A 13,751-nucleotide genomic window follows, 5' to 3' on the forward strand; every position below is an offset into this window, starting at 1 on the left:
TCTGAGAAACTATTTCTGGTTATAAATGGTAAACATCTTCTAGGTTTTGCAGTAAGAAATAATTGATTATGTTAGAAAGAAAGAACCATAAGAAGATGTGATTTTAATTTTGACTTCCTGTAAGTACCTTCTAGAGCAGAAGGTTTTCTCTTCGTGGATTCTGCATCTTGGATTTGGGGACTCTGTTGCACTGAGCTGTGCTCTGCCGGGAGGAGCCTGTGGCAGAACAGTTTGGGTTCTGCTGGCCACCTTTCACTCTATTCAGGGAGTTTGGGTCCCAGAGAAAGATGATAGCAGTTAGGTCTTGTTGGGAAGAAAACAGCTACCAACCCTGGACCATTTTGCTTCCCCTGAACAAATAAGATAGTTATTTGTCTACTTTTGGGGATGGTGCCTGTGGTTTGCACAGGATGAGGTGGCAGCTGGCTTGCCTGCTGGCCTGCTTCATGGAGATAGGATGCTCAGATCCACCGCTGCTCTTCAGGGGTCGTAGAAGGAATTAATGCACTCCTTCTGTCCCTCAATCTCTGTCCCTTTATGTGTCTCTGGAGCTGAGCACGTATTCTTTTTCTTTCTTCATCTCAGTAGAGCTTTTAAATTAAATAGCTGTTGCTTAAGCCATTCAGAAATGTTTCACATTTTAAAAAACAAAAGGTAGCTGCTGCCATGATTCCTTTGCCCACCCCTACACTGTGTCCTTGTAGGACAGTCGCCACTTGGCTGTGCCGAGCCCGTCTGGAAGTGTTTCTGATTCTAACCAGAAGTGGAACAGTTTCAGTGCAGATTGTAGGTTCCTGTTAGTGATGAACTTGGGTGGAGATGGGGACACAGCTTGTTCTTTCCTCCTGGACTCTCATCCAGGGTCCTGAGCTGCCAGGGGCCTGGCCACTCCCGCCCCGAGCCCTGCCTTGGCTGAGCTGATTATCGCTGCATGTCCCATGCTGCCGGTCTGCCTGTCACCTGCAGTGCACATGTGTGCATGTGTGTGCATTCGTACATGCACCACACACATACCATGCCCACCTCATACACACCACACACATACCCCATACACACCACACACCAACCACACACATTACACACACTGCAAACACACCACACACCACAAACACTACACCATGCACACAAAAATACATACACATTCAATCCTTCCACACTACATCACACTCCACACACACCACACGCACATATCACATTCACGTCACACCACACCACATACTACACACCATATACAGTACACTCCACACACCACACCCTCCAGGACGCCCCGCCACCATACACACACAAACACCACACACCCACACCATACTACACATTTACCACATACGCACCACACTCACTGTATCTCATGAACACACCACACACCCCTGCCACACACATTTGCATGCAAACTACTCATTGAATGAAACTGAATGATTTAGTTTTCCCCAAATTAATACTGTCCGCCTGTGCACCCCTGGCTGTCCTGGCCGGCACATCCCCTGGTCCTGCCCTCCCTTGGGTCAGCACCGCCTCCTGTGTTTCAGGTGTCTCTGGCTGTGCCCTGTGGTGTACTTACGTCCTGATTTTGTGGGAGGCTGGCTCCTCTGCTCCAGTGGCTGCCTTCCTGGAGGAGACCAGCTTGTTTGCCACCTCTCCTGATGCCCAGAGCAGCGGCCCACTCGGGAAGTCCTGCTTCCTCACCTCGCTGTCTGCCCTTCCCCACAGGTGGTTTTCTGTCAGTGCCGACATCTCCCCAGCTAGGAGACCCTCAGAGGTGCACAGGTGGGTTTGATTACAATGCTGGTAAATACTAAACACGTTTTGGTGAAACACTCAGCCAGTACATACATCTTTAATAAAGTAAAATGTCCAGGCCCCCTCTGCTCCCACCTCTCTCTCCCCTCCCACCGCTCTCCCCCCTCCCACCTCTCCCCCCTCCCCTCCCCAGAGGACATGGCTGACAAGCCTTTGGGGGTTTCCCCTTTCTGTGTGCCTCTGCGTGTGTGTATGGGCTGGGCAGTGTGTGTATTCTCTAGACATCTTGACGGACCTGTAACTGGGATCTACACAGGTGCACTTGCTGTAGCTCACTTGCCATTTTCCCTCAAAAATAGGCCTGTAAGATCCCTCACTGTAGTGCGTGTTGCCCTGCCTCTTTAAAAACGCCGTCAACTCTTCCAGCACATGAACTCTGCCATCATTTATTTGATCATTCTCTTATTTATGGGTACTTAGGTTGTTTCCAGTTTTTTAAAAGATTGTAGCAATGAAAATCTTCAGCTATCATGTTTCACATTGCTGTGGGAGAACGTGGTGGGAGGTGCTGTGGCGGTGGAGTGGTCCCATGCGTGGCCAGGCTTTGTGGGGTTCTGACTCTGTCCATGCCAATGTTCCTCCCCACAGTGGCTGCCTCTGGGGAATGATGGCTGCGTGAGCGCCCGCCATGCCCCACGAGAAGAGTCTACCATGGCCCACCAGAGGCGTCTACCATTGCCCACCGGAAGCAGCTACCATGACCCACCAGAAGCGTGAGAGCGCGGGGAGCAGCATGTTGGACCACAGGGCAAGACCGGGTCCTGTCCCCCACCACCAGGAGCCCGAGAGCGAGGACGTGGAGCTGCCCTTGGAGGGCTATGTGCCCGAGGGCCTGGAGCTGGTCGCCCTGAGGCCAGAGAACCCCACGCCTAAGGAGCAGGAGTGCCAAAACCACAGCCCCGATAGGGATTCCAGTTCCGACTACATGAAACACCTCTGAGGAGGAGGACTATGACGAGGGCCTCCCTGAGGAGGAGAAGGAGGGCATCCCCTACTACATCCGCCACTGCCCTGAGGATGACAGCTACCTGGAGGGCATGGACTGCAACGGGGAGGAGTACCTGGCCCACGGCGCGCATCCTGTGGACACTGACGGGTGCCAGGATGCAGTGGAGTGGACAGCCTGGGCGGGCCTGCACCCCCATGGTCACGGGGCTAAAGGCAGCCAGGACTACCCAGATAGCCAACTGCCCATCCCGGAGGATGAGCCCTCCGTCCTGGAGGCCCATGACCAGGAAGAAGACAGTCACTACTGTCCCAGCAAAGAGGGCTGCCAGGACTACTACCCTGAGGAGGCCAACGGGAACACCAGCGCTTCCCCCTACCGCCTGAGGCGCGGGGACGGGGACCTGGAGGACCAGGAGGAGGACATCGACCAGATCATGGCAGAGATCAAGATAAGCCTGAGGATGACCAGCATCACCAGCACCAGTGAGGCCAGCCCCGAGCATGGGCCAGAGCCAGGGCCTGCGGACTCTGCAGAGGCCTGCCCACCCATCAAGGCCAGCTGCAGCCCCAGCAGGCACGAGGCGAGGCCCAAGTCGCTGAACCTCCTTCCCGAGGCCAAGCACCCCGGAGACCCCCAGAGAGGCTTCAAGCCCAAGACCAGGACCCCAGAAGAGAGGCTGAAGTGGCCCCACGAGCAGGTAGGACTCTGGCTGTCCCGGCGAAGGGAGCAGAGGGGCCCGAGAGCAAGGGACCTCAGGGTACAGGCCTCGCAGATGCTGAAGCGAGGTGGTGGGGGGTGCTGGGTGCCTTGCAGTTCTAATGGTGGCTGAGCTCTTCATTGGTCCAGTTGGGAGACATGTTGCATGGATGCTCCGGCCACTCTTAAGCTCGCTGCTCAGACTCAGGAGTAAAGCCAGTTGAGGGCTGAGTGGCAACTTGTGTCTCGTAGAAGACACCCCTCCTCCCACCCTAGAAGAGAGGTTGGATTTCTTGCCCACCGCCCTGGGTCTGCTCATGGTGGGGCAGTATCTGTGGGAGAGCCCCTCAGTCCTCAGGGGTGTACTCAGACCAGCAGGGCAGTGGCAAAGACGTGGGGGTGCTGGTACTCACACACTGCCGCGGCCAGTGTTGGGTGGCCTGGTGCCTGTGGTCGGGGCCAGAGTGCATTTCACAATGGAGGGGTCTCTGAAAGCCAGGGGCCTTGGCCTTGGCCTTATGGGCAATCAGCTGTGAACACCTATTTGGAAAAGGATTTTTTGAAGGTTTGACAAAACCTCGGGGAAGAAACGCATGCTAATGAGGGCAGTGGATGTCAGCATAACTGTATTTTAATTATAGCAAAGTCAGCGTGCATTCTAATAAACACATTTGAAAAACCGCCTTCCAAAAAAAGCCTCACTGTGAGTATATAAAGATGTGATTATTGAACTTGGGTGAAGGAACTTCTATTTTGCCAATATGTGGACTGCTTTCATATTTTTTAAAGCCTTAACTACTATTTTTTTCTGAGAAGAATTCATGAATTTGTGTGTGTGTGTGTGTGTGTGTGTGTGTGTGTACTGAGAACTTGGGTTTGGAATGGAAATCATATTGATCCTGGATTTTCAGCACTTGTATTTTAATGTCTTGTCTTCCCTCTAAAGAACGTTAGGTGTCAGTTGACTTCACTTTGGGGGTGTTCCTGTCATTCACAGCAATTCCGTGTTTACAGGGGGCTGTGGGATGCATAGGAAGTCCCATGGTGATGGCAGGCACGGGAATTTTACCCCAAGGGACTATGGTAATAGGGGCTGACCAAGAATAACTCCTAATCCTATGTCAGATAATACCACGAGCAGCTCAGGAAAACTACGCACAACTCAGACATATGCAGAAAGGAGATGTGGAATGGAATGGAGCCCCCTGGGCTGATAGAGGCCTCCAGGACCTGTCACACCCATGTCTGCCCCCAGTTCCCCAGTCAGCCTTCACAGAAGAGAAGTTGATGTCTCTCCAGCTGAGACCAAGCCAAGGCCCAAACTTGGAGCTGAAGAATGTTTGGGCTAGGCTCATAGAAGATGTTCCGCTACTGCAGTGTCAACAGCTACCTGTGGTCCAGGCCTCTGTCTGGTCCTTTTTTTTTTTTTTTTTTTAGATGGAGTTTTGCTCTGTTGCCCAGGCTGGAGTGCAGTGGCATAATCTCAGCTCACTGCAGTCTGTCTCCCGGGCTCAAGCAGTTCTCCTGTCTCAACCTCTGGAGTAGCTGGGATTACAGGTACCTGCAATCATGCCTGGGTAATTTTTGTATTTTTGTAGTGACAGGGTCTCACCATGTTGGCCAGGCTGGTCTTGAACTCCTGACCTCAGGTGATCCACCCACCTCAGCCTCCCAAAGTGCTGGGGTTACAGATGTTAGCCACCGCACTCAGCCTTGAAGAGACACTGGGCCTTTTAGGAGACACTGGGTGCTGACTCACTTCTGAGTCTGCCCCACGGGTGGCCCGCCGGGTCTGCTCTGGGTGCGATCAGGCTGTGCAGGTCCAGGAGCCTAAGCTGGACTTAAGGTGGGGAGACATTGCTCCCCAAGAGCTGCTCGGGTGCGATGTCAGGGTGGAGGCTCTTGCTGTGTGTGGTGGCATCACTCATTTACCCTCTTGTCCCATCAGCCTCTGTCCTTCGGCTCATGTGCTTGCAAGTGGCCTCTGATTCTGCCTCTGGAGCCTGTCTGCCCCTCCTTGATTCATTCATTGGGCCCCAAGTATGTGAACAACAGCATGCTAGCCACTTTTAGAAATATCTGTGTTCATCTTCAAGAGAGGGGGGTCATCCAGCCCTTCCCCAGCCCACAAAACCCACTCCATAGACAAAGCAGTGGCGGGTCAGGGCTCCTCTTGCTCTTCTGAGCCTCTGGCATAGCGAACACGGTACAAAAGAAAAGGATTTCACATGCGATCGAATTTCATTCACCCTGAAAAGGGAAGGAAATTCTGACACAGGCTACAATGTGGATGAACCTCGAGGACATCCTGCTAGAGCCAGTCACAAAAGGACAAGTACTGTGTGGTTCCATTTCTCTGAGGCACCCACAGTAGAGTCACAGAGACAGGAAGTAGAATGGGGGTTGCCAGGAGCTGGAGAGAGCAGGGAGTGGGGAGCTGGCGTTTAATGGGTGCAGAGGTTCAGTTGTGAAGATGGAAAAGTTCTGGAGATGCATAGTGGTGAAGATCGCACCAACAGTGTGAATGTACTTAATGCCACTGAACTCTACACCTAAAAATGGTTCAGATGGTAAATTTTACGTTATGTACACTTACCGCAATAAAAGAAATAAGAAATAAAAGGTTTTTGGATGATGAATGGACTTGAGCCAGTTTGGACCCTCTAAAGCTAAGTCGAGCCAGCCTGAACCCATGTAGCCAGAATCACACTGTATTAGGCTGTTCTAGCCCTTCACATGGTGAGAATGGGGGAGAGAGAGAGAGATTAATTGATTGATCGGGGGCTGTGCAGGAGGAGTGCTACACACTTTTAAACAACCAGATCTCTTGTGAACTCAGAGCAAGAGTTCACCTATCACCAAGAGGATGGCCCAAGTCATTCATGAGAGATTTGCCCCATGATCCAGACACCTACCTCCCACCAGTCCCCGCCACCAGCATTGGGGATTGCATTTCAATATGAGATTGAGGTGGGGACAAATATCCAAACTGTATCACCCACAAAGAAGCAAAAACATTTTGGGCCAATCAAAACTATTTTGATGTAGCCACAGTAGGGGTGAGCTGTGATTACACCCATTCAGGCCTGTGGACCCGGCGTGTGAGGTCGTGGGGCGGTGGGTCGGCATATCCCTGGGAGGTTGCAGGAGGACATTCGAGACCAAAATGAGCCATGAGTGAATAATACAGCCACATCCTGAGTGGGAGTCGGGCAGCCTCCCCTTCTCTCCTAGGTCTTGTATGGGTCATGATCCCACCTTGGCAGGAGTGGAAGGAACATAGATCCTACAGGCTGTGGCTTAAAGTGATTGTGGTCATGCCTTGTGAGTGTCATTGAAATAAACATATATCGTTATATCCACCATCAAATAACAGCCATTTCTGCTGTTCTCTTGCCTTTTCCACAAGTTTAAATATCCCAGATATTCTACTGTGTATATTCCTAAAAGTAGACAGGTAGATTTAATGAAGTTAACTGGATCATTGGTATCTTCTTTATAGATCATCTGGTGAAACTTGTTTTTCAAATTATGAGTTGTAGGACTTTGTTTTAATGTCTGTAGCCTTAGGCAGTTCTATCCAGACTAAACTCAGTTTTTTTCTTATTAGGACTAATCTTATTGACCGGAACTGTGGACTCCTCATATTAGGAGAACAGAGATCTGGCCTGTATAAATGAGTGGAAATTAAATACTGTAGAAAATGCCCTCTGGAAATTGAAGTCTAATACTGACTTACTATTGGTCATTTAATTTCCTTTTGGCTTGGGCACCATCATTACATTCATTTTTCAGATGTCAAGCTAGTTTTCTCAGAATGTGTGCAGGGCTCGAGGCCGAGTGTGGAGGCCACTGGGTGAATACAGGAGAGGTCACAGGTCAAGCCTCCTGAGAGAGCTGCAGGCTTGAGCCTCCGATAGAGCCACGTGAATGATTTTTAGCCCCAGTAGGTTGCTGTCATTAAACTATGCACACAGGGCTTCTTGCTTTTAAGTTAGCAGGATGGAAAAATTGCAGGTGTTTGCAGCAAGCATGAAGAACCAGCCATGCTGGCCCCTAAGCAATGGTATTAGAAAGGGTTGGTGAAGATTTTCTCTTTTGAGAATTGAACAAAACCATATGGAATTCTCCCTAGTTCTGCAGCTCTGGGGGCTGTAAGCAGCAGAGCTCCCACCTTCCCCACAAATGGACCCAGAGTGGCACCTGGTGTGTGAGGCAGGTGACCAGGAGAAGGGGGTGTCAGTGGTTGATGGGCAGCTGCCTCTGCTGCCTGGTTGACCCAGCCCCTTCCTGGGTCATTTCCCACTTTGCCTGGGTGTCAGTCACTGTAGGGTTAGCTCAGTCCAAGCTGGCGGGTGACCTCCGTAGAGCCTAGGTGAAGGGACTCTCACAGGACAGTATGTTTGAGACCCTTAGAGGGCTCTCCTTACTCTTGCTTCTCCCATTATTGTTAAATTGTAGTAATACACTTGTAACATAAAGTTTACCATTTTAAAGTGTACAATTCAGTGGCACTTAGTACAATGTTGTGCAGCGACCTCTGATATTTAGTTCCAGAACGATTTCACTGCCCCCAGAGGAGACCCTGTACTTATTAAGCAGTCACTCCCCATTCTTCCCTCTCCCCCCAGCCCCCACAATGAAAAACCTGTTTTCTCTCACTTTGGATTTGCCTATTCCAGATATTCCATAAAGATGGGATCAGACAATATGTGCCCTTTAGTGTCTGGCTTATTTCACCAGCATAATGTTTTCAGGGTTCATCCCTGTTGTAGCATGTGTCAGTACTTCGTTCATTTTTGTGGCTGAATGATGTGCCACCGAATGGCTATATTTTTATTTTTATTTTTATTTTTTGAGATGGAGTTTCACTCTTGTCGCCCAGGCTGGAGTGCAGTGGCGTGATCTCGGCTCACTGCAGCTGAAGGGCTATATTCAGTTTTATTTATCCATTCATCCACTGAGGGACATTTGAGTTGTTTCTACCTTTTGATTAATGTGAATTCTGTTGCTGTGACCATGCATATACAAGCTTTTGGGAAATTTTGTTTGGCTAGTCATAACTTTAAGTTTTGTTTTGGTTATTTATTGTTGCTTAACCAATTATCCCAAAACTTAATGGCATGAGACAGCAAATTTGTCTGTCTCTCACTATTGTATGGGTTAATGGGCTAGCTGGACAGTTTTTCTGCTGGTCTCATTTGGCAGCTCTCACTGTGCGGTTAGACAGTGTCAGAGACTGGTCTGGATGCTCAGCTGTAGTGGAATGTCTGAGACGGCTTCTTCACTCACAAGTCTGCTGCCTTGGTGTTTCTTCATGTGGCCTTTCTACATAGCATCTCATACTCTTGGCCCTCTTCATGTAGCTTCTCTTTCTCCAAGAGGATAGTCAGTTCTTTTTGGCTTCCAGAAGCACAAAAGTGCATCTGTCAGGTATTCTTAAGGCTAAGACCTAGAACAGGTCCAGTTTCATTTCTGCCACATTCTTCAGGTTAAAGTAAGTCTCGGAGCCAACCTAGATTCACTGTGGAATGGGCCTTTCCGAGGACATGAATGACAGGAGTTGTGGCTCATTGGGGACCAACTCCAAAGATGAAGCCTGAGTTCTGAGAACTTTTTCTTCTCTGATTATTCCTTATTCATATTCTATTTTTTGTTTTATAGATGTAATATATTCACAAGTGTCTTTAAGGAGCTATTTTGATATTCTTTCGTTCTCTCCCTAGCATGTCTTTTTTCTTTAATAAGTTTTTTCTGAGTTTATTTTGGTCTTATTTTTCTTTCAAAAGCCTTTCCCCAAATATCTATTCTATGTTGCTCATCATTTGTCGTCTTTTTTAAAATTCCCCCTTTTGTTCATTCATGTTTGAGAGAAGGACTAAAAGACTGATTGGGAGGCTGGGTGTGGTAGCTCACATCTATAATCTCAGCGCTTTGGGAGGCCGAGGTGGGAGGGTCACTTGAGCCCAGGAGCTCAAGGCTAGGCTGGGCAACATAGTGAGGCCCCCATCTCTAGAAAAAATAAAAAATTAGCCGGATGTGGTGGTGCCCGCCTGTAGTCCCAGCTACTCAGGAGGCTGAGGGGGGAGGATTGCTTGAGCCCAGGAGGTTGAGGCTGCAGTGAGCTATGATCATGCCATTGCATTCCAGCCTGGGCGAAAGAGTGAGACACTGTATCAAAAAAAAAAAAAAAAGATTTTTTCATCTGTACTTCTAGGCTGCTGTAAAGATGTATAAAGTTTTCACTTTTTCCATCATACTCACATTAGAAACACCTGAATTTTGGAGGGAACACATTCAAACGGTAGCAAATTTAGTAGAGCAAATTCCAAAGACATTGAGCCTAGGCCAGTTGTCAGTCCTGGGTGTAATCTTAGATGTTTTCAGGCTCTGAAGCTTTGCATTTAAATGCAAATTTCGGAACAAAGATCTGTGTCTCTGCATTGACCAAATAGAAGGTATGTGAATGTTATGGTCTTGATTGTTTTCCAAGATTTTTTCTGCGGGGACTTTTGGAAGCACGTAGGGAGAGATGAGAAGTTCCAAGGAAAAGGGTGTGAGGTCTTTGGGGCCAGCTTTGAGCTGGCAAGGCTAAATTATAGGAAGAAGGCAGAGAGGTGGGCAGAGACCAGATGTGGGAGGACTTCCTGTGTCATGCCAGGGAGTTTGGACTCCACCCTGTAGATGACGGGAGCCAAGACAGGGCTTGGCGCAAACACATGGCACATTTGTGGTTAAGAAACGTCTTCCTTGCTTCCTTGTAGCCTTGAGGGATGAATTAAGGGGCTGGAAAAGTGGGAGCAGGATGGCCTGTGCCCATGGTTCAGGTGAGAGGCGGGTGGGTGGCAGGGGCTAGGGAGGAGGTGGCTGAGTTTAGCTCCAGTCCCCAAAAGGTGCTGTGGGGAGGAAGAATTTCCAGCTGCCAAGTCAGCCTCTTAGATCAATTTCTTTTTTTTCTTTCTTTCTTTCTTTTCTTTTTTTTGAGACAGAGTCCCACTCATGTCGCCCAGGCTGGAGTGCAATGGTGTGATCTTGGCTCACTGCAACCTCCGCCTCCCAGGTTCAAGCAATTCTGTTGCCTCAGCCTCTGGAGTAGCTGGGATTACAGGCGTCCACCACCACGCCCGGCTAATTTTTGTATTTTTGTAGAGACAGGGTTTCCCCATGTTGGCCAGGCTGTCTCGAACTCCTGACCTCAGGTGATCCACCCGCCTCGGCCTCCCAAAGTGCTGGGATTACAGGCGTGAGCCACCGCGCCCGGCCATTAGATCAATTTCTTTATGCTTAAAATGAAGGAAAGGTGAATCATTGATAAGGTGTTCCCTCTTTAAGAAAGCACAAGATGGTTTATCAGGGCCTCTCTTCGCAGGCAGTGGGGCCTCATCCACAACCCTGGAAAAGAACTGGAAAGCGTTGCTCAGCCAGGTACGGAGGGCAGGGCCACATGGGACTCCCGTCTCCAGGCCCCCTCTCCAGCTCCCGTTTCTTTTTTTGTTTTTGTTTTTGTTTTTTTTTGAGACAGTTTCTCTCTTGTTGCCCAGTCTGGAGTGCAATGGCGTGATCTCGGCTCACCGCAACCTCCGCCTCCTAGGTTCAAGCGATTCTCCTGCCTCAGCCTCCCTAGTGGCTGGGATCACAGGCATGTGCCACCACGCCCAGCTAATTTTGTATTTTTAGTAGAGACGGGGTTTCTCCATGTTCGTCAGGCTGGTCTTGAACTCCCGACCTCAGATGATCCGTCCGCCTTGGCCTCCCAAAGTGCTGGGATTACAGGCGTGAGCCACCGCGCCCGGCCCAGCTCCCGTTTCTTGTCCCCCCCAGGGGAAGTGTCTGAGGCCGCAAAGAGGAGATGATGGAGTGTGGAGGGTCCTCCTAGACACCCACGCGGACCCTCCGCCAGGCCGCGGCCCCTGCAGCCACGGTTGGACTCAGTACCCCGGGAATCCAGCTTTGAGGTCCCGGGCACCTCCAGCAGAGCCGTTGGCGCTGTCATCCTTGAGTGTTTTTCCCTGGAAAAGCTTCAGTGAGAAGAAGGGAGAAGCTTACAGGGGCCAACAAAACCCCAAAGCGTTACCCCCAGATTTGGATTAAACTGCTCCGTGATCTTCATCAAGTTAGTGTAAGGCATGATGGCGCCACTGTGCTCCAGCCTGGGCGAGAGCGAGACCTGGCCTCAAAAAAGGAAAATCAATAAATCAATCAATCAATCCCCGCATAGGGCGACCCTGCGGGTCCGCAGTTACACCAGCCACGCCGCCTTCAGCCCCCACGTCTTCCCCCGGCCCGGCAGGAGGGTGTCCAGGGCCCCGCGCTCAGGTGCAGGGAGCGAGGCCGACAGGGGAGCGGGGCGGGTGGGGTCCCGGGGCCGGCAGTGCGCGGCGGGGAAGGCTTGAGTCCAGGCCCCGTAGCTCCCGCCCTCCCCCGGCGGCTCTGCGGCCCGAGTTGGCTGTGGGATACCCGGGGCGGGTTCTCATCCCCCAGGCCCGCGCCCCGCCGCGAGGAGCCGCTGACCTCAGGCGAAACCCAGCAGGAGAAGAAGAAGGGGAAAAGGCGTGCGGGCGGAAGGGGAAACTTGATTTTTCCTCTGGTCTCTTCCAGGCCGCGGGGAAGGGTCGGCGCGGACGGAGCTCGGGGCATGTGGGACCCTCGCGCCTTCGAGCGGCGCTGGCGGGCGGAGTTCCCTGGGGCGGAGGCGCCGGTCCCGAGGCTGGAGTCGGCGCGGGACGCGGAGCAGGAGCTGGAGCGCTGCAGACTCAACCTGGAGCAGCTGCAACAGGTGCTGGCGGAGGAGCAGCTCAAAGCCTCCCTCCTGCAGGCCGTGCTGGCCGGGGGCGGCGGCGGAGACTCCGGGGACCCCGGGCGCCCCCACCCCGAGGCTGAGTCTCCCGGCGCGGACCTGCCCGCCGGGCCGGGGCGGCCGGAGAAGCGGGCGGGGGAAGGAGCTGGGCCGACGCCGTCCACCAGCAGCTCCTGCAGCCCCAGCTGCAGTTCCGAGCCCGGGAGGACGACGCGCCCCTCGGGGACCCCCACGCGGCTCCTGGTACGGACGAGGGGGGCGACGGCAGCGACCACGACTTGGAGATGGTGGATTTCAACGAGAAGTTCGTTCTCGGCTGCTGGCTGGTGGCCCCTTACCGGTTCGGGACCCGCGAGGAGGCGGAGAGGCCGGGGCGGACGTGCAGCCCCCACCGCTGGATGCACCTGATCCCTGGGGGGCGGCGGCCGCAGCGGGGGACCCGCGACCTGGAGCAGCCGGAGGCCAAGGACCGCCCGGGCTCGCCCCTCGCCGCGGAGGAGACCCCCAGGCGCGAGTACCTCCCACCGTGGAGGCACCAGAGGTTCCTGCCGGTGCCCGAGCGGGACTCGCCCGGCCACAGCTCGCCGGAGAGAGACAGCGACGGCAGACGGCACAGCTCAGACCGAGAGGATGGCTTCTCCGCAGGTGGGCGCCCCCCTCAGAACCCCGCTCCCCGCCGCGACCCCCCAGACTCCCCTAGACCTCGCCGCGCGCCGCCCACCCCGGGCTGCTGGGATCCCTTCCTGGCCGACTCCGTGGCCCTGTTTAACCTCAAGCTCGGGGCTGGGGAGCGGGCGGGAAGGAGGGTGAGCTGCGCCTGTTTACCACAAAGCCACTTGTGGAACTTAGAAAAAACATGCAAAGCGACGTTAAGGTCGAGCGACTCTATGAAAATGAACTTGTGGCGGCGGCAGGGCTGATGGAATGGGTCCTGTGGCCGGCCCGTGGGAGGAGCCTGAGCCCAGGCCTCAGCCTTTCATCTCTGGCCGTGACATCCCTCACCCCCCTCCCTCAAACCTGACCCCCGCCAGATTCCTTCACACCACCGGATGCTGTCACCCTTCTGTCTGTCACTCCTCTCTGCACACACTCCAGGGGCTTCCCATTTCCCGGAAATTCCCCATCCTTCTGAGCTCCGCTTTCCTAACCGTGGAAAGCCAAACCTTCCACTCAATTTTCTGAACTTAGTCTCGTCTTCTCCAGGCTGCTCTGTGTTTTGGGGCCACATGCAAACTTCAGGGAATGTCCATGGCCCTCACCAGCGCTCTTTGCGGACTCGTCTTCTCTTAGAAGGCGGCGCCCAGCCTCTTGGCTTTCTAGGGGTCTGGGAGTAAGAGAGGAAGGGGAAGGCTTAGGCCCATCTAGTTTTCCAGCTGGCCTGGTGCCCAGAGATCATGTCTAGTCCAGCGTCTTCATTTGATAGAAGAGGAAACTGAAGCTCAGAAGGATTAAGTGCTCGTTGGGGTGAGCTGAGACCTTCACCGAGTCTCCTGTCATCTCTCTCCCCTCACA

The 13,751-nt window shown here is 52.6% G+C and overlaps 1 protein-coding gene across 1 annotated transcript; it reads left to right on the forward strand.

Annotated features, from left to right (window-relative positions):
* Window positions 1-1,482: 1,482 nt before the first annotated feature.
* LOC129482563 (uncharacterized) lies at window positions 1,483-13,751 on the forward strand. Its single transcript, XM_055278558.2, is given in 8 exon segments — window positions 1,483-1,764; window positions 2,386-2,724; window positions 2,726-3,443; window positions 10,812-10,867; window positions 12,041-12,354; window positions 12,357-12,884; window positions 13,443-13,520; window positions 13,523-13,751. Coding segments are annotated over 7 exon segments (2,112 nt in total). The 5' UTR covers window positions 1,483-1,764; window positions 2,386-2,425; the 3' UTR covers window positions 13,642-13,751.

Source organism: Symphalangus syndactylus, chromosome 5, assembly GCF_028878055.3.
Source record: "Symphalangus syndactylus isolate Jambi chromosome 5, NHGRI_mSymSyn1-v2.1_pri, whole genome shotgun sequence".
Taxonomy (NCBI): domain Eukaryota; kingdom Metazoa; phylum Chordata; class Mammalia; order Primates; family Hylobatidae; genus Symphalangus; species Symphalangus syndactylus.